The sequence below is a fragment of the Erpetoichthys calabaricus genome, chromosome 15 (assembly GCF_900747795.2).
Source record: "Erpetoichthys calabaricus chromosome 15, fErpCal1.3, whole genome shotgun sequence".
NCBI classification, from domain to species: domain Eukaryota; kingdom Metazoa; phylum Chordata; class Cladistia; order Polypteriformes; family Polypteridae; genus Erpetoichthys; species Erpetoichthys calabaricus.
Genome location: NC_041408.2, coordinates 21517860 through 21539280, shown reverse-complemented (window position 1 = coordinate 21539280; position 21421 = coordinate 21517860). Strand labels below are relative to the sequence as shown.

The window sequence follows — 21421 nt, the reverse complement described above, 5'->3', positions numbered from 1 at the left end:
AACTGCTACAGCGCTGGGAGACTGCGATTGCTTTGGGATGCTCTTCCGCGTGTCGTCCCGTTATGTGGAATCCCACAAGAGTTTAGAAACTCACTCACACTAGCCATGATTCCTTTTAAAAGTAAAGTGCAGGTTAATTTGTTTTATGTATTTTTACTTTATATTTTGTATTAATCATTTTTATATGAATAGTTTTGGGTTGTGGAACGAATCATCTGAGTTTCAATTATTTCTTACGGGGAAATTCACTTTGATACACAAGTGCTTTGGACTGCGAGCACGTTTCCGGAACGAATTATGCTCACAAACCAAGGTTCCACTGTAAATGAAATCAACATTATAGTAATTAACAAATCAATGAAGAAGATAATATCTGCATTTAAAAGCTAAGGAAATTTTGGTAAGGCAAAATTGATAAGGTAGATTAGCAAATAAATTAAAGGAAGAACCCTAACTATCATACAGTATCTACTGAAACGTCATTCAGATCAGCGTTACTCAACCACTGGGTTATGACTCACTTTTCTGTCACGGGATTCCACCAGTGGGTTGTGAGTTTCTTTTGTTTATAATGGTAGTGGGTCACGGTGGGTGGCTGTTCTCATGATTGCGCTCGATTTCCCCCCAACTAACGATTATGCTTTATTCACCAGGGGGATTCCAAACCTGCTCTTACATTCAGGCTGAATTCACTAAGGGGAACTCATGGTGGGTCAGAAAGATATTTACATGGGAAACGTTGGTTGTGACACCCAGAAGGTTGAGAAACACTGATTTAAATGATCAAAGAAGAAAAATATTTGTAACATTTCCTCATCAAAAAAAGGATATTTGGCATGTAGTTTGGTCAAGGAGTGACCCTTCTGCTGTGTAGGTGAGAATAACTATGACACCCATTTAATTTGTATCTTTTGTGATTCAGGAACTGAGGGAAAGGGTACTGCGAGGGAAGTACCGCATTCCTTTCTACATGTCCACAGACTGTGAAAACCTCCTGAAAAAGCTCCTGGTGCTGAACCCAGTTAAAAGAGGAAGCTTGGAAGTAAGAATCATCACGTTTTGTTACTTTGTGTCAATATCTGAATATTTTGAACTCATCTTTATTCTTGTCTTTTTGAGATTTTTGGCCAGTTATTCCGAATCATTGCACAAGAACATTTTGTCCATTTTTGAATTGGGGAATTCAGGTGGGATTTTTTTTTTTTTTTTTTTTGTAGTTTGTTTAGCTGAAGTGTGACCAGTTTAAGTACTCTTAGCTAATTGTGAGTATTTTTCCTGTCAATTCAGACCAGTAAAGCAGAGCTAAAATTTTACGAGTTATTTATGAAAATCTAGGGGGGTTTGCTTGGCAACCTCCCACCCTGCGCTATGCGAGAGCCACTTCGCATCTCTGCCTCACACGTATGTGGATTTCACTTTCTCCAAACAACAAATCTTTTAATTCTTGCGGATACGCCTCTTCATTGGGAAGAAACATTACTTTTCCCTGATGGCAACACGAATTAGACAATCTACAAGTCTTTACTTAAAGTTTAAATCCAAACAATATATTCGATCTGTTGTCGCTGTTCTGTTATTTCACTGAGTAATAATTTCCGTTTGTTTGCACTTTACTTTCATTTTTTGAGACTTCCGAATTTTAGTACTTTCATTATCTCTAACCTGCTCTCCATGAGTATCGCGCCAATGTCTTTAAACCTCTTTACGACATTTTACTTTGTCATCTACTCTTTGTCTTTTATTTCCGGCCCCGGGCATGGTTAAATCTCTTGGCACAAAGTCTCGTCTCGCGGGACATGAAAGTGTCTCTCTGAAAAATTCACATCTCGTCCCAGGCTAAAAAGTCTTGTCTCGTCCCAGGATTATTTTATATAATAGAGAGATAATGTACAAGTTATCATGTGGCATAGACGAAAATATAAAAGACTTTTAATATTATTTACCTGACACCTTTATCCAAGGTGACTTGCAACATTTAAAATACATTTCTTTAGTTATTCCAGTTGGAGTACAGATAGGTGAAGTGAGTTCGTCATGGGCACACAGCGTCAGTAGTGGGATCTGAACTCACAACCTCAGGGTTTGATGTCCAAAGCTTTAACGACTACCCCACACTGCTTGCCTTGTGGTTAGTCAGCTTGTAGACATGTGTCCATTGTGCTTTTGAGGATAATAAAACATCTATATACAATATACAGTCATATGAAAAAGTTTGGGAATCCCTCTTAATTCTTTGGATTTTTGTTTCTCATTGGCTGAGCTTTCAAAGTAGCAACTTCCTTTTAATGCGTGACATGCCTAATGGAAACAGTAATAGTTCAGCAGTGACATTAAGTTTATTGGATTAACAGAAAATATGCAATATGCATCATAACAAAATTAGACAGATGCATAAATTTGGGCACCCCAACTGAGATATGACATCAATACTTAGTTGAGCCTCCTTTTGCAAATATAACAGCCTCTAGACGCCTCCTTTAGCCTTTGATGAGTGTCTGGATTCGGGATGGAGGTATTTCTGACCATTCTTCCATACAAAATCTCTCCAGTTCAGTTAAATTTGATGGCTGCCGAGCATGGACAGCCTGCTTCAAACGATCCCATAGATTTTCGATGATATTCCAGTCAGGGGATTGTGACGGCCATTCTAGAACATTGTACTTCTCCCTCTGCATGAATGATTTCAAACTATGTTTTGGGTCATTGTCTTGTTGGAATATCCAACCCCTTGCATAACTTCAACTTTGTGACTGATGCTTGAACATTATCCTGAAGAATTAGTTGATATTGGGTTGAATTCCTCCAACCCTCGACTTTCACAAGGGCCCCAGTCCCTGAACTAGCCACACAGCCCCACAGCATGATGGAACCTCCACCAAATTTGACAGTAGGTAGCAGGTGTTTTTCTTGGAATGCGGTGTTCTTCTTCCGCCATGCAAAGCGCTTTTTGTTATGACCAAATAACTCAATTTTTGTCTCATCAGTCCAAAGTACTTTTTCCAAAATTAATCTGGCTTGTCTAAATGAGCATTTGCATACAACAAGCGACTCCGTTTGTGGCGTGAGTGCAGAAAGGGCTTCTTTCTCATCACCCTGCCACACAGATGTTCTTTGTGCAAATTGTGCTGAATTGTAGAACGATGTACAGATAAACCATCTGCAGCAAGATGTTCTTGCAGGTCTTTGGAGGTGATCTGTGGGTTGTCTAAAACCATTCTCACAATCCTGCCCATATGCCGTTCCTGTATTTTTCTTGGCCTGCCAGACCTGCTGGGCTTAACAGCAACTGTGCCTGTGGCCTTCCATTTCCTGATTCCATGCCTTACAGTTGAAACTGACAGTTTAAACCTCTGAGATAGCTTTTTGTAGCCTTCCCTTAAACCAGTGAAAGGCAACCTTTTTCAAGTTGCGGCGCACTAAGTCCAAAAATTTTCTTTCGCGGCGCACCTGAGGAACTGCCCATAAATAAAGTCGTGACGACACAATCTATGAACAATCGCCAATAAAAACAGTAGCGTTCATATTTTCTCATTCTATATTTGCTCCACCTTCTTCTATCCGTACAGTGAGCGAGATCTTCTAACAACGAGACTTTTTAAGTCTCACCAAATGTGTTTTTGACACTGCTGGTGTTGATATTATGATGAATGGTGAACAGCGAAAATTTTAACTTGCATTCAAAATAAATACATTCGTTTATTCAACAATCTGATTAACCGTTATCTGTTTTTCCAACATAAAATATTTTTTTAAACATTATCTTTTTAATCAACCAAAAGTTCAAAAACACTAGCAATTTTAAATATTTTACAAAAGTTTTCGCAGCGCCCCTAGAAAATTCCACGGCGCGCGTACCAGTTGCCCGACAGTGCCTTAAACCATGAGGCTGAACAATCTTTGTTTTCAGATCTTTTGAGAGTTGCTTTGAGGATCCCATGTTGTCACTCTTCAGAGAAGAGTCAAAGGGAAGCATAACTTGTAATTGACCACCTTAAATACCTTTATATCTCATGATTGGACACACCTGTCTATGAAGTTCAAGGCTTAATGAGCTCATCCAACCAATTTGGTGTTGCAAGTAATCAGCATTGAGCAGTGACATGCATTCAAATCAACAAAATTACAAGGGGACCCACATTTTTGCACAGCCAGTTTTTCACTTTTGATTTAATTTCTTACAAATAAATACTGCTTCACTAAAAATCTTTGTTCGGAAAACACCGCAGTACTCAGATGTTCCTAGGAAATGAAAGACATACCACTGTTATTTTTTTTGTTGAAAGGAGAGTCAATTATTATGAAGGCTGAGAGGGGTTCCCAAACGTTTTCATATTCATATTCTGTTTATGGGGATAGAATCTTGATCTTAGTCTTAATCAAAGGCTTATGACCTGATATGTTCTGGAAATTCAAAACAATTGTAGGTTGCAGCAACCTGGTGGGCACTTTACTGAGGGGGCAGAAAAGTTTTATTTGAATTATTAAAGCACAGTCCCAACAAGCCCCTGTATTTATAATCCCTGGGTATACGTTACATACGTGTTCAGAATTCATAATCAAGTGTAAGTTGTTTCATTTGTAAGCAATGGGCAGAAAGTTTATTGTAGTTTATATCTAGCCTTTTGTAGCATTTTATTTTAGGATTGTAGGTCCATAATTTTATAATAATATGTTGCATGCTATTCATACCTGCAAGTAAGAATGTGACTGTGCACTTTACATGTGACAATGCTATACTCCCACTTCTACTCCTGCTTAATCAGGCAGAGCAGCCGGAATATGTCACATCACAAATTCCATTAAATATCAGAGAGGCTCATTCATTTTCACTTTTATTACTACCTGTATTCCACAAGTACACAGAAATCTGGCATTCCTTTGTTTACTTTGAAAAAAAAATAAAAATCAAAACTGTATCAAATTAAAGACATAGACTTTAATTATAAAACAGAATATTTCAAACAAGTAAACATAGTGATTATGGAAAATATACTGAAAATGTATGTTTTTACAGGATATTTGAAAGTAGTATGTCTTATTTAAAGGCACCGTCCAAGAATACTGGTTTGCTCTGCTTTTTCATGCTCAAGGGCGTCTAAGTAAGATTTCCAATTTGGTCACATATCCTCGTGGGTTTTGTCAAGCCAATTTTCCTTTAACATTCACTGGCACACAAGTTATGTTATTTGAATTGATTTTAAATGACCTGATAAAATAAGACTGTAAGTGAGTGGGTCCAGATTTGGACTGGTGCCCGCTTGAGGGTTGATATTCTGTGGTACCGACTGGGCAGATTTCAGCTGTCTGCAACCCAGTTATAGAAAACATGGCTTCAGAAAATGTTTGAATAGAAGTTTTATTGAAATAACGTATGACAGTAACGCCCAAAGCATTTATGTGAGTGTGCTATATCTCATGAAACAAGGATATGTAGTGATGTGAAATCAAAAAGTGAACTTAATTTGATGAAGGAAAAGTGCATCTTTGTAATTAAGAAGGTCCAGTCAGCAAGGTTTAATCTGTAACAATGGAGGCAGGAGAGTTAAGGAAAATCAAAAACCACTCTAATGATTAGCCAACATCCCAGAGCCTCTGTTAATTACTGAGGTAAAGTCAGGATAGTAACTAACATGAAAGCTAGACTAAAGCAAAGATGACACCTAGGCCACTATTTTTATATACTTTGGTAATCCCCGATGGGAAATTAACTTTTTGCATGACCTTTTAATTGTAAATCATGAAGGACTCAGTGGTGGTTAGGCTGCACAACATAAAACCAGTCCATTCAACAGGGACTGAACCAGGTTAGCCAGGCAAGTCGATAGCCTGCATGATTGAAATGGTCATTAATGACAAATAAACCAAACCAATTAAACATATTAAACATAAACAAAAATGGTAATCTTTGAAAAAGCTGCAGGATGTCTTTTTTACTTTGGTCAGTTTTCTATATTTTTTTTTCAACTTCCACTTGAACTTCAGAATTTTTCAGCAGGTATGAGTCACTAGAGTGATTGCTTTCAGCAAGCAGTGTGGCATACTAGTTGGGCAGCCTGTCATTGAACCCTGTAACATAATAACTTCGCTGCCCTGCATGACCCTCAGCAAGTCACTTCACTTTGTTTGCTGTACTTGTACAGTAACAGTATCTGTAAAGCACCTTGGGATGGTGTTCAACATAGAAAGAAATTTTATTGTATAAATTCTGTTTTAAAAAAATGTTACAATTGTTTGTTTTAATACCAAATCAAAGTTTGGCCAATCATGAAATTTGACAGCAAGTTTAGATAGGGTGCGTGTTCCTTAAATTAAAATCTGTAATTATTGTACTGTTACTGTCTCATGGCAATGGTTCTCTGGTTTATCTCATTTCTTGGTATATTCCAAAAGATCAAAATCAGATAAACTGGTAATTTTGAATTGGCCCAGTGGATGTTTGTGCCATGCGATGGACTGGCCTCTCGTCTCAATTCTGATTCTCACTGTGACCGATGATGTGGCAATTCTAGCTAACTTAGTTGTTTAGCATTAATAGTAAAATGTTTAAAGTCCCAAGAGAACTGTCTATTTATAACTTGGACTTCACCTTGTTATGCTATGCTTCTGTAGGTACAAACATATTTAATCTCTGCAAATAAGATTAGTAAATTGCCTAATTTTAACTCTTCTATAGTGAAATCTAATTTGGTAATCTACCTTTGATTTGTGGCATAAATCGAACATGCAATAATTACAGTACAATCGCTCAGTAATCAAGGGTTTTTAAACCAGTACATCCTATATATGTTTGTTTTTAACTTAAAAGGAACAGATTCTAGCATTTTGTTTTGATCTAATGTAAGTTCTAAGACATAACTGTATTTTCCATTTCAGCAAATAATGAAGGACCGATGGATGAATGTTGGTTTTGAGGAAGAAGAGTTGAAGCCCTACACTGAACCAGAACCAGATTTCAGTGACACAAAAAGAATAGGTCAGTGATATGTAATATTCATTTTGTTGTTTTCAAATTATTGCTGATTTAATTGTTTTTCATCTGTTAGTCTACTGACAGTGTATATGTGTCTACACCTTTGGAGAAAAGCTAGGGTTTATTAAGAAAAAAAACGAGGTTAACTGAAATTAGCTTTTTGTGATGGGTAGCTGGGCTTATAAAAGAATTAGAAACATGTTGGTTCAAGAGAGCCACATAACAGTTAGTACTCTTACAGATCAGGAAGAGAATTTGAATGATTAGGTATCTGGTTTATTGCCTTTAGAGATTTATGAAACATGCTTTTATGTCCTATCTATCTATCTATCTATCTTGTCATGGATGGCCGGGACACCTCTTCCTTGGAAGGACTGGGGGAACAAGTGTGGACAGAGTGTTACCTCCCCCTGGAATGGCAGCCGTGCCTCGGACTCCAGCAGGGCTTCATGGGAGATGGATTTGGATAGAGCCCTGTTGGGATCCGGGGTTGCTGTCAGGGGGCAATGCAGCTGTGTGAGCGGTTCTTCCACTACACCCGGAAGTGCTGCCGATGAGCACCTGAAGCACTTCCGGGTGCCTTATATAAGGGCGGTGAGCCAGAGTCTGGTGGAAGGTGGACAAATCTTGCCGTGGAGGAGAAAAGAAAAGTAAACAAGAGTAATGTGTTTGGTGCTTTGGACTGTGTTGTGCCTGTGGGAAACGAAGAAGGCGTTTCCCACAAGGTGAAGAAAAATAAAAAAAGCATTTGTGTTTTTATAAGTGCGTCTGTCTGTGTTGGGTTGGGTGGCTGGCTGGCTCGCCCCATTTCATGTATGCTAAAACCAATGCTGCTAAGCAGAGGCAGCCTTTGATTGGCTGCCATTTCATTGCAATGCACTTGTATGCACATATCTAGGCAATCACAGAAAGGCAATTCAACTTCACCAGTCAATCCAATAGCATGGCTTTGAAGTAGAGGATTAAAGCAGAGGCCATGAAGGAAAAAAATGATACAAACATCCATCCATCCATTTTCCAACCCGCTGAATCCGAACATAGGGTCACGGGGGTCTGCTGGAGCCAATCCCAACCAACACAGGGCACAAGGCAGGAACCAATCCCGGGCAGGGTGCCAACCCACCGCAGGACACACACAAACACACCCACACACCAAGCACACACTAGGGCCAATTTAGAATCGCCAATCCACCTAACCAGCATGTCTTTGAACTGTGGGAGGAAACCGGAGCGCCCGGAGGAAACCCACGCAGACACGGGGAGAACATGCAAACTCCACGCAGGGAGGACCCGGGAAGCGAACCCAGGTCCCCAGGTCTCCCAACTGCGAGGCAGCAGCGCTACCCACTGCTCCACCGTGCCACCCCGATACAAACATAAGGCAGTAATTCTACTGTGTGCATCATTGTGCTGTCATTTTTCCTGTCTTAATAATACATTCTAAATGATAAACAGCACCACGATATAGCTGGAGTCCAGAATACAGATATATATCAGAGTAATAGGTTTCAAATTTAAGAAAAAAATAGTGAGTGAAGTAACTTTTCCAAAATGGCTACACAGACTGTTATGATTTTAGATTACTACACATTTAATGAAGATACTATTAAAATGTATATTTAATAGCAAGTTGACAGTAGTTACTGCAAACATTCTCTCACAAACATGGCCTTGTATTTGATTCAGTAATAAATCTGATTATCCCTGGTGTTGTTTGGGTATCTTGTACAAATACACTCTACATAAACTGTATATGTAATGAGCACTGAGGACTGCACAGCCCTGAAACAGATTGTTTGCTCTACTTAAGACATCTTAGGAATAAACCTTTATTGTGTAATAAGAAAATGTGTGGTCATCACAGTAAATCATGTTTCTCACTCTCTCCTTCCACACACATGTTCAGGGCAGCAAAAAAACTGGCGCCTCACAATTTTAGCCATATCTTTTGCAACACTGTAAATACAGAAAATAACATTAAAGGTAAAGTTCAGCAAAGATGGGACCTAAGGCATTGATTAAAGGGAAATGGTGAATTACTCGCTGGTTACTGAGCTGCACCTCAAAACTAGTCCAGTCAGCTGGTAATAAACTAAAAAAGGATGGCCCTTCTATGTTTTAGTTTTATTAATGAGTTAGAGTAAAATCTTTTTTCATTTCCACATACATTTTACTAAAAGTATTATTCACTGTTTTGTGTGCCAGGATACTATACAATATGGCCTGTGGTTTTAGATTATGAAAATAAAGTGTGTGTGTCTGAGGCCAGTTTCCAATGTAACTCCCTCTGCTTCTGTCTTGAAATTTCACTCGCAGGAACTCCAAGGTCTCAGAACTTTGAGATATGAGCTAACATGAATTCTGTTCAACAAGTGCTAATAAACAATTTGATTTTATTATGTGTCTGAAGTAATGAAAACGGTTTTGAATATTCCGTGTCTGTGCAGTACTACTTAGGTACGGAGCTACAGAATGTCTGGGATGTTTTGTGCCTGATGCCATTTTCAACTTTATTTTAATGCATGTTGCCATCTGCTGTCATTATACTGTACATGTTTAAGAATGTTTTTGTAATAGGTGCTTTTTTAGTGACAGTATTTGAATTTATTATTTTTATTACCTAGCTTGGTATTTTAATTGACAGTAACAGGTATTTATTTGTCCTACAGGTACTCTCACAGGACACACATTACCAAATAAGTTTATTCTTCTTTTTACCCTTCAAAAACTTTAATTTGTTATATTAGAATTTATACTTTCTGTTTCAATATGGGCAAAGTGATTGGTAATGCTGCCTCACTGTTTCAGAGTCCTGGCCTGGTCCTCGCCTCTGTATGTTCTCTCTTTTGTTCGGACACTTGGGTTTCCATCCTCTCACAACCCGAAAACATGCATTTGGTGACAACTGGCATCAGTAAATTGAACCGTTATGATTACAATAGTGAAACATAGGGGCCTACGGTCCTAAAATAAAATGTACAAAATGCTAGATGTGAACAACAATGAACTCTCTGCCCATTCTTTACAAATATTAAGAATTTTACACTTGATTATGAATACTGAACACAATTGTACCATATCCTGGGGATTATTAATAGATGGGCTTGTGGGGACAGTGCTTTAATTAACAATAATCTTTTCTGCCCACCGGGTTGCCACTACATACATTATTTTGAATTTCCAGTATATAACAGGTCATAAGCCTTCGATTAAGACGAAGATCAAGGTTCTTGCCGCATTAGTTCACAGCTAATCATGTGAGAAATGGACAGACATTAGCATTGAACTGTAATGTGTACATTCAGAAAACTAAAGAATGAATGTTTGAATGCGTGTGTCTCTACTTACTCATTTTCTTGCCAGCTGGAATATTTATATATTTAATTTGTTTCTTTGACACAAAAAGCACAATAAGGCTGTATTCCTTCCAATCCAGGACAATTTGTAGTGTAGCTGTGTAGCCGAAATAATACTCTGAACTGCCCTGGTGCTTGCATGAGTAAGTGAGTTTACTTAGTGACAATGTGGCATTCTGTTCTGAATGTACGGTTTTGGTAGGTGACTTTAATTTTAATGTGGGAACTCTTTTATGAACTAACACAATTTTCCTATCTGTTTTATGCAGAACTGATGGTAACAATGGGATTTTCAAGAGATGAGATAACAGAGTCTTTAATTGGTCAGAAATATGATGAAGTGATGGCAACGTACCTTCTTCTCGGCAGAAAACAACCGGAGGCAAGTTTACAAATCTTTTTCATGCAGAGTTCACAACAGTGCTTCTGTTTAGACTTGCTGTGAGAAGTTAGCTTTGAAATGTGTTAATTTTACTGAAGCTCATTTGCTTAATGTCTTGTTTCCCCCTGCTTCCTGACAATATGAGTTAAGCAGGTGTATTTACATAGAAATGGAATCCATACAACATCTACATAACAAACTTTCACAATAAATTGCCAAAAACTGTGAGAACACAAAATGGAAAAGCAAAATAAGTGTGATAATTTAAGGATTGTCCATATTGAACACCATGCTTAAACACAAAGATGCTCAAAAGAGAATCTGGTACCAAAGTACCTTGGGCCAGAGGTCAGAGTTCGACTTTATAGTTGTGCCATCTGTCCTGAGGCCATACATTGAGGACACTCGGGTGTCAGCGGTTTACCCTTTGACCTGAAAACACTAACAGCAGGTAGTGTTGGTACTTTGGCAATAACACCAGTAGTATGAGAGGATACAGAATTTAAGAAAGACCCTTTCCATGTAATTTTAGCAGGAGCAGCTCCAGTATTGTTTCTTTATAATTTATACTGCCCACCCAAAAAGGCTGCAGCTACAGTACTGAATGCAGCAAAAGTCTGTGTGTAGATGGAGCTGAGTGAAGCGGTGGAGAATGGTCTCACTGAAAGCATGCATTTGGAAATGCTCTTTTTCACATATTTAATTAAAAACATTAGAAATATAAGATATGTAAAGATTAAACTAATCAACTTCATTTATTTTAGTAAATATACACACATTCTAAATGTGAAGCCTGAAGCATGTTCCAGGAATGTTGAAACAGGAGGGAGTGTGTTTACCACTGTGTTACATCGCCTTTGCTTTTCAATAACATTCAATAATTTGGCAACTGAACAAACTAATTATTATAATATTGAACGTGGGACTGTTTCCCATTCTTGCTTGATATACAGCATAGCAGGACTCCAACTACCTAACAGTTCTGGGTCTCCATTGTTGTATTTTGTGCCTTGTAATGTGCCAGACGTTTTAAGATGGAAGACCGGTGTGGACTACAGATAAGCTGGTCTGGCACCCGCACTCCTGACTGCAAAGCCACACTGTTATTAATATGTGCCGAATATGACTTGGTGTTGTCCTGCTGAAATAAGCAAGGATGTTTTCTAGATTGCAGCAAATGCTGCTCCAAAGTAAGTATGTACCCTTCAGGCACTAACACACCCCCATGCTATGACTGAAGCTGGCTTTTAAGCTTGGCGTTGGTAACAATCAGGATGATCTTTTACCTTTCTGGCCTAGAGAGCACAATGTCCATTTTCTCATCAGACCACAGCACATATTTCCACTTCGCATTTGTCCATCTCCGATGAGTTTTAGCCTACAGATATTGCCGGCATTTCTGGATTTTGCTCAGGTTTGACTTCCAATTTGTATAATATAGTTTTATCTTGCATTTGTAGGTACCGCAACAAACTGTTTGCTGACAACGATTTTACAAATAACTCCTGAAGCCATGTAGTTATATTTATTACACAAGAATTTATTTTTTTTATACAAGTCCATCTGAGGGTTAGAAGATTGTAGACCTTCAATATTGGTTTGCAACCTTGCCTTTTACACACAACAATTTCCCCGGATTCTCTAAGTCCTTAACAGATTCCATGCACCATAGATGGTGATATCCCTAAATTCTTTTCAATAATACGTTGAGAAATGTTGTTCTTTGTTTGTAATAAACAGCATCCCTTGGTAGATGCCCCTTTCATGCTCCAGTCACGATAGCCTCACCTGCTACCTAATCGCCTATTTTTCTGTCTTGGCAAAATGCAAACACTTAGCTTGCTCTATATGAACTACCTTTATTTGAGAACCGGAAGTTTTGCATGTTTTTCTAGTTGTGATTAAAATTGATTATAATGCTCACTTGTGTTAAAGCTGCTCTGTGAAGACAAGACTGACATTAATGCTGGTGTATTTTATACAAAAAGAGATAAAAATCCTTATGATGGGATGCTGGTAACCTGCCATCATTTTGGTTATTCAGACCCAGAAAGGAATAAGCCTGATGTTGGGATTTGTGGCATTGCTCATATACAACTGTGTGAAAAATTGAATAAAGTAAAAGAAAAATGAGTCGTTTGAGAAGAACAAAAGGGTCACACTTTCACAAGTGTTAAAAGTGCCAGTCATCGTATTGAGCACTTCCGATGCTCTTATGAAACATAATATTTTGCTTTTTCTTTAATATTGCAGTTTGAAGGAAGTGAATCTTTGTCCAACAGTAACCTGTGTCAAAGGTCTCGACCCAGCAGTGACCTAAACAACAGCTCCACGCAGTCACCAGCACACTCCAAGGTCCAACGCAGCATATCAGCCAATCAGAAGCAGCGCCGGTTTAGTGATCATGGTGGGGATAACTTTAAACCATGTAAAGTAACATGCACCGTTGAATGTCTGGGTGTGCAAGGTCCTAGTGAGCCTTTCTGGTCCCCCTCACTGCTCCTATGTTAATAGGCTCTGTTTGATGTTTTACAGCAATACTGTGAAGAGCTCTTGTTTAGTAATTCTGATATAATACTGCATTCACAGAATTTACTGCTTATGATAGCTTAAGTGATTTTACGCTTCCTGACTTTTTTTTCTTTTGTTACTGTGTTAGTTTCACATTTTCTCTCTCTGCTTAATCAAGAAGCGCTACTGTAACTCTGTTAGACTTCCCTATGTTTCTCTGGATATTATGGTTTCCATCCACATTCCAAAGGTGTGGATAATTAGCAACAGTAAGATGAGCTGATGTGTCTGAGTGTGTCCTGCAATGGACCAATCTATCTAGGGTTGAAGTTCTGCCTTGCAGTTGATGCTGCCAGGATCAGATACTGTCAAGGCCATAAGTATTTGAACTGTGACACAATTTCATAATTTTGGCTTTCTACACCACCACTTGCTCCTACTCTGTTCAATGCTTGTATGGATTGGGTGCTGGGCAAGTTCGTGGGGTCCAGCGGCTGTGGGGCATCTGTTGGTGAAAAAGGTTCACTGACCTTGACTTTGCTGACGATGCTGTGATCTTCGCGGAGTTAATGGAGGCTCTGATCGGGGCGTTTGAGAGACTGAGTGAGGAGTCTGTGTGTCTGGGCTTACGAGTGTCCTGATAAAAAACAAGATCTAGGCCTTTAATGACCTCTTGGGCACAGCCATCAGCATTGTGTCTGTTTGCGGAGAGAGTGTCGACCTTGTTGAGAGGTTTACTTACCTTGGCAGTGACATTCATGTCTCTGGTGACTCTTCCTGTGAAGTCAGTTGACGGATTGGGAGAGTTGGGGGTGGGGGGGGTATGGACTCCCGATATCACTACAAAAGGATGAAGGTCTAAGTATTTAGAGTCCTGGTGCTTCCTGTCTTGCTGACTGGACTCCTTTGGTACTGTGTTTCTCCGGAAAATCCTTGGGTACCGTTGGTTTGACTTTGTGTTGAATGAGTGGCTGCTCATGGAGTCCCAAATGAGGCACATTACCTGCATTGTGAGGGAGCATCAGTTATGGCACTACAGCCACATGACGCGTTTCCCAGAGGGTGATCCAGCGCGTAAGATCCTCATTGTTGGGGACCCGAGTGGCTGGACCAGACCAAGGGGTCGCCCACGTAACACCTGGCTGCAGCAGACAGAGGGTCATTTCCAGAGGGTGGGACTGGACCACGCGTCTGCCTTGGGGGGTTGCAAACCGAGATCCCAAGTTGTTTCGTTGTGTAGTGGGTGCGGCAACACACTGTACCAGTGCATGCTCCCCAACTTGACTTGACTTGATACCACCACAATGGATTTTATGTAAAGCAATCATTATGTGACTGAAGTGTAGACTTTCAGCTTTAATCGAAGAGGTTTACCAAAACAATATTGTATGAGCCGCTTAGGAATGACATTTGTTTTTCTGCATAGGAAATATTTGGACAAACTAATACAGTCATTAATGTTATGATCATTTTCAATATTTGGTTGAAAATCCTTTACAGTCAATGACTGTCAAATGCATGTCCAGTTGTGTTGAGGTCACTTGATTGACTTTGCCTTTGAAGAATACTCCACTACTTTGCGTTGAAAAGCCATTGGTTTGCTGTCATAGTATAGCTTCGTTCTATTAGTTTTGCAGCATTTGGCTGAAACTGAGCAGACAGTGTCACCCCTGTACACTTCAGAATTGATCCTGCTACTTCAGCCAGCAGTCATAACATCAATAAACACCAGTGACTGACTTCCATTCACAGCCATGCATGATCATGCCATAAAACTGACTCCACCATGTTTCATAGATGATGTGGTGTGCATCAGATCATGAGCCATTCCTTCTCTTTTCTAGTTGCTTCTCTTTTCAACATTCTGGTAGAGAAAAAAAGCCAAGCAAAATGACCCCTGTTATTGGCTAACTAAAAAGATTACAATATGCAAGCTTTCGAGGCAACTCAGGCCCCTTCTTCAGGCAAAATGTAATACAGAAACTGGAGTTCCCTGTGTTTATATACACACTCTAGGACAAGAAACAACATTGGTAAATCTTTAAATGAGAAATCTTAAATGTAAAAAATTAATAGATTCATTCAGGCTAGGATTAATTTAACAAGAGAGAGAAGAACAATGTATGGTCAAGATCTTTGGATAAAATAACTGTCCAACAAAGTCTTTTGAAGTTTGTAATGAGTTGTTCAAAACATTTCAACATTCTGGTACATATTGATCTTAGTTTCCTTTGTCCAAAGAAAATGGTTCCAGAACTGGACAGGCGTTTAAGAAATGTTTTCTGGCAAAGTCTAATCTGCCCTTCCTATGCTTGAGGCTTACCTTGCACCGTGTGGTAAACCCTCTGTCTTTACTTTCATGAAGTCTTCTTCTCTTGATTGTACACTTTGGCAGTTGTCTTCCGTGGTTTCCCAGACCTTCTGTTGTGGCTGAGTTCACCAGTGTGTTCCTTCTTTTTAAGAATACACCAAACGGTTGATTTACCACTCCTTGTGTTTCTGATGTCTCTCTAAAGGGTTTGTTTAGTTTTTTCAGCCTAATGATGGACTCTTCTTACTTGCATGGACACTTCTTTGAACCTCATATTTAGAGCTTCCAAATGCAAACTCCACACTTGGATTCAATTCCAGACCTTTTAACTGCTTAATAGTTAATGAAATAATGAGAAAAAACTGCTCCCACCTAGCTATGGAACAGTTTGTCAGTCAAATGTTCAAATACTTTTGAGCCCCTGGAAATGGGGGACTTTGCAGAAAAATGGCTGTCATATTTTTGGCAAAACCCTTAGATTAAAGCTGAACATCTACATTTCAGTACAGAGCCAAACTGATGAAAATTGTGTCACTGTCCAGATACTTATGGACCTGACTGTATACTGTAGCTCCCACTGAAAAATTAGCAAAACCTGTCATTTAACCATTTTTTAATGTATTTTCAGTAGTGATAAATGCATGTCATTTATGTTACAGCTGGACCAACTATTCCTCCAGCAGTGTCCTACACTAAAAGAGCGCAGGCTAACAGTGTCGAGAGCGACCAGAAGGAGGAATGGGAAACGTCTCGTAAGCTGAGTGTTACAGCAACAAACTCCAAAGGAGAGGTGCCCACTAGTCCACTGGTTGGACCAGATAGGAAGAAATCAAGCACTGTCCAGAGTGTAAGTGAGCAGAGCTGCAAACGTACCAAGGACTGGGTATTCTCTGTGCATGAAGTTCTTAGTTTTACAACTTTTTTAACTATGTACAGATTTAACAGCTTGGCATGTTCCATTGGGCCATATCCACATGTACAGGGTCCATAAATATTTATCGTTAAGCAACTCTTTTACACCATGCACTTGTTCTGCCTAAACTGTGTTTGTGACTTTGGGGAAAAAAATCAGAGCAAGCAGTATCACCCAGACCATGGATTGTTTTGGCTTTTTATTTTGGAAAGCCACTCATTTGTGAGGTAGGAACACTTCATCTGTATTGACCAGAGATGACTTTAGTGTTCATTTTATGCACAAAACACCGAAGATTTGTTCAAATTTTGGGAAAAAAATCTATGTGCATGGGTAGCATGTCTTGAGCGTTCCCTCAGAACGCCCTGTATTGCTCTGTTTTTTGGTCCCCAGAGTGAGTTCTGTTGTTAAAATGTATACAAGACCTTGCCTGCCTGCCTGCCATACTACCAGCAGTCCCAGTTTTTCTCCTCCTGCTGGGGCTTCTTTTTGAAATGCTGCTGTTTTCACCTTCTCCTTTGCTCTGTTTTAAAAGTAGCACACACAACAGCTTTTGCATTATTAAGGCTTTATGTCTGAAGTGCCACTCACCTCAATCATTTACATTTGATATTTTACTATCCCTTGAGGTTTAAGCATACTGTTTTTCTGTGCTTGTGGAAAATCTTGTTATAAATTCCTTAGATACCTGTGACAAGCACACCTCCTGTTTTATTTCCAACACAGAATAATGTACTTCCTAGTGGAATGACCAGAAGAAACACGTATGTATGTGAGCGCTCCAGCACAGATCGGTACTCAGCAATACCCAATGGCAAAGATAGCAGGTAATGAATTTCTTACTTTTGATATGTAAGTGATTTTTTTTAAAACAATTTAAAACGGCACAAAGAAATGAAATAATATGCAATTAATATTTGCATGAAAATTCTGAAATTGGGTTGAAATAGGGAACTGAGACAATAAAAAGCTGATTATTTACATCGTCTCCTTTTTTCTTCTTTTGTATTGTTGGTTTATGTTGTGGCTTGTTTTTTTTTGTTTTCTTGTTGTCTTGGTGTCCTAAAGTCTAACAGAAATGTCTGCTTGTGCAAGTAGTACACCCTCCTCTGCAGCCGCTTCCGCTATGCCCTCCACCCGGCCACGTCATGTTAAGTCCATGTCTGCTTCTGGGCACCCGATCAAAGTTACACTTCCTCCTATTGAAGATGGAACAGAGAGTTACAGACCGAGGTAAGCACAAAGCTAGAGTAGAAGACAGGTGAGGAATTGTTTTGACATTTACAGGAGGATCATGTAGTCCTTTCTTAACCTCATATGCAGCCCTTAGATAAACAAAAAAGAGGGTGAATCTTTTTTTTTTGTTTTTTTTATTTTGCTTATGGCCCTTAAATGGCCAGGCTTCTGCTCGCTGTATTTGTTAGCCTCATATTCCAAGTGGAGTACCTATGCATCCACCTGCTAGGCAGGTTAAGCTCAATTGTCAATTTTTCTGTCACTGGATGGTGCTGCTGGTGATTCTAGGGATGCTCTGCACTGAAAGATTACTAACATCTCATACGTAGTCCGTCACTTGATACAGTTTGAATATATATAGCATAAACATTGGTTTCCTGTTCTTCAGCCAGTGTCAGAACCTAGCAGTGCCACCATGGTGTCTTCATGGCCTGTAGCAACCCCCTAGACCAGTTATTTACAATTTTTACAAATGAACAAATATGTAACATTGTGTCTCTGTCATAAACCTAGGTGCACATTTGAGGTAATACAAAAATCTTAAAAACACAGGAGTTAATACCATTTCTAAATCTTTTTATTTCTGGGGTGCTACCCAGACCCTCTGCTGTAGATGTGAGTTGTGTCATGGCTTTTGACTTAGGCGCAAGTATGTTCTTTTTTTTTTTAGCACAGCTGGAACTCTTGTTTTTGAACTTCAAATTATCTATATATATAAAATCCCTGTGTGCGTCCAGGTGTCCGTGTGTGTGTGTCTTCTGGTGAAGTGCGAATGCGCGGGGCACGGTGAGTGCGCGATATTACTGTCAGAGAAAGTTAGAGGCGTTTTACAGAAATACAAACCAGTATTACTGCAAGAGGAAATTAAAGGTACACAATACAGTGACGCATATTACAGCCACATACAAGCCAGTATTACTGTCAGAGAAGATTAAAGGCATATTACCGACGCGCACGCCTGTATTACCGCCAGAGAAAATTAAAGGTATATTACGGACGTATATTACGGACATACAAGCCAGCGGACATACAATAAGGGCGTGCACAGGCATCCTTCAATAAGGGCGCACACAAAAAGGCGAGCCTCAAAAGGACGACCTCAATTGGGCGCAGCGAATAAAGGCGCGCGTAAATAAAGATCTGCACCTGTTGCTCTTCACATATTCCAGAGCCATTTGAACTAAATTATCTACGCGCCCTTATTGAATAGAGCCGTACAAGACAGTATTACTGTCACAGAAAATTAAAGACACACAATACACAGCGGCAGCCCACGAAGAACGGTCAGCTCAGCAAGTAAACATCAACAAAAGAAAGGCTAAAAGAAAGAAAAATACGACCAACAAAAAGAATGAGGTCAAGGTCCCTTGCCATTTAATATAGACTGTTCCTACTAGTGTTTATGCACTACTGTTCTAGCGCCCGTTATTGTAACGGGCTAAATGACTAGTAGTTATTATAAGGCTTTAGTCGCTTAAAGTTAAATTACATATGAGCAGATCCTTTCTGCAAACATTCATAACACCTGACACTTCTCTTGCTACTGAAAAATGAATGAATATCTGTAGGAAAATCTTATTATATGCAGTCAAGTGTATACCATTTAATTACATTCTCTAATAATCTGGCTGCATAATTAATTGATTGGCACTCTTAAACCATCAATGCATTTTTACTGACTGCTTTAGCTAATTGAAATTGAGCTGCCTCACATGTTTTAACTTTCATTATTGAATAGGATTAATTCATCATAAATTATTAGTATACTAAATTATTTATTAACTGCTCTATTACGCAGTAGCTCAATTTTTTATTTGGCTTAATTAACACTGCAATTGTTCAGTGGAAAAGGAGCTGGGATAACTTCATTGGTTAACCATAAAATACAGCACTGCTTTTAAAATTCCTTTTTTTATTTTATATGGTCCATACCTTTGAAATTTTGGTTCCAGTTGTGTCATAAAATATTACTACTTCAGAATCAGAAAACTTTATTAATCCCGAAGGAAATTACTTATGTTTCAACTTAACAACAGACAAGGGACATGTTACACTAAGAGCAAGTATAAAAGTAATCATGTAAATATAATAAATGTAAGTATCAAACTAAAGTACAGAGTGTAGCACCTTAAGTTAATATTGCACATTTTCAGAACAAATAAGGCTATTCTCATGTGAAGAGCAGACAATTTATTGCACAAGAACAGATAGTATCTTGCACATTTCAAGTCCTTGAAAAAATGTACCTGGATATCCAATAAAGAAAAAAGGGTAACAGCTTAAAGTGTGGGCGAGGGACCGGAAAAGGAGTTCTAGAGTCTGATGGCTGCGGGGAGGAAGGATTTCCTGTGACGTTCAGTGGAGCGCTCGATGCTAGTCAGTCTACTGCTGAAAACGCTCCTCTGCCCAACCACAACACTATGAAGTGGGTGATTAGCATTTTCAATAATAGACCGAAGCCCAGACAACATTCTCTGATCTGCCACAGTTTCCAAGTTGACATCTTGACATCTTTTATATAATCTTTGATACTTATGTGCAAAGTGAAAGTTTAAGGAGAACAGATTGTCTGTGAAGCCACCTGTGACTTTAGGGTGTAAGGTGCTCAATGCATTTGGTGTTGGCATTAAAAAGATAATGTCAATTAATGCCCCTCCAATATTAACCCACCTTACTTAGCACAGATGTAATGTTTGACATTGTTTTGTATTCTTTTTAATTCTTAGTCATCGGTGTGAGTTCTCTCTGTAACAAGTATAAATCTTATGGGCATATAGGGTCATTAGTGTCACATTCATGTGACTATGACATCAGATTTGTTAGAAAAAATGACATTACAACTACCATTGTCATGAGAACAAACACTTTTGTCACTCTCATGCTATAGTGCTTGTCTGCTTTGCAGATCATAAATAAGCTACAGCCCCTACCAACTCCAAGTGTTTTATAGCATTCCTGAAAACTAGTAGGCTAGCATCAACCTTTTTGAGAAAAGCATTGAATCTACAATGCTGAAGAAATTAGCTTTTTAGAGCATTTTGTTCATTTACTGTTATATAATATAATGTATAGGGAAAAGGTAACATCATTCTTGTGGATGTCTGTTGTAAGATGTAGTTTTTTCTCTAGTATACTGTATGTAGGCTAAGATCACTATGTTGAATGTGTAAGACCATGTGAGTAGTGACCCAGCCTTCTCTGTTTTCTGCTCTAGCGGTTCGACTCCTCGGCCACCTGCAGCCTCTCCTTCCGCACACAGTATTAGCAGCACCACTCCAGATCGGACTCGCTTCCCTCGTGGGAGCTCCAGCCGAAGCACTTTCCATGGCGCACAGCTACGTGATCGACGTACTGCCACCTACAATGGACCACCTGCCTCTCCAACACTGTCCCATGACACAGCATCACTGTCACAGGCCCGCCGTGGCACATCTACTGGCATCATCAGCAAGTTTACTTCCAAATTTATCCGCAGGTGAGCTTTTAATTTAACTTCTTTGAGTGCTTGTATTCTGACATCATCAAATGAACTCCAAGATATTTGAACATTTGGGCATTCTTGTGGTGATAGGTATATTTTCTGTGCTGCACCTGAAATCACCCAAAAAAGGCATCTCATTCTGCTGTGACTGATTTCTGTGATCAAAGTGTGTCTATTGCTTGCCTTATTTTTTTCCCTTTTAATGGTCTATTTAATTGATCAGTGGTTTGTAACTAATAGCTGCTGCCACACCTGATATTT

At 39.1% G+C, this 21421-nt stretch overlaps 1 protein-coding gene across 3 annotated transcripts in view; it reads left to right on the top strand.

Moving 5' to 3' along the window:
- Positions 1–21421, top strand: part of mark1 (MAP/microtubule affinity-regulating kinase 1) — a 409722-nt gene that overhangs the window by 363693 nt on the left and 24608 nt on the right. For 2 of the 3 annotated variants that reach the window (XM_028820599.2, XM_028820600.2), the window contains exons 9-16: positions 923–1042; positions 6874–6973; positions 10596–10708; positions 12962–13115; positions 16190–16377; positions 17170–17270; positions 17512–17676; positions 20894–21154. In XM_028820599.2, the coding sequence (XP_028676432.1) occupies positions 923–1042; positions 6874–6973; positions 10596–10708; positions 12962–13115; positions 16190–16377; positions 17170–17270; positions 17512–17676; positions 20894–21154 (1202 nt within the window). The remainder of the gene's footprint in view (positions 1–922; positions 1043–6873; positions 6974–10595; positions 10709–12961; positions 13116–16189; positions 16378–17169; positions 17271–17511; positions 17677–20893; positions 21155–21421) is intronic. The other variant, XM_028820601.2, reaches the window with a different exon arrangement.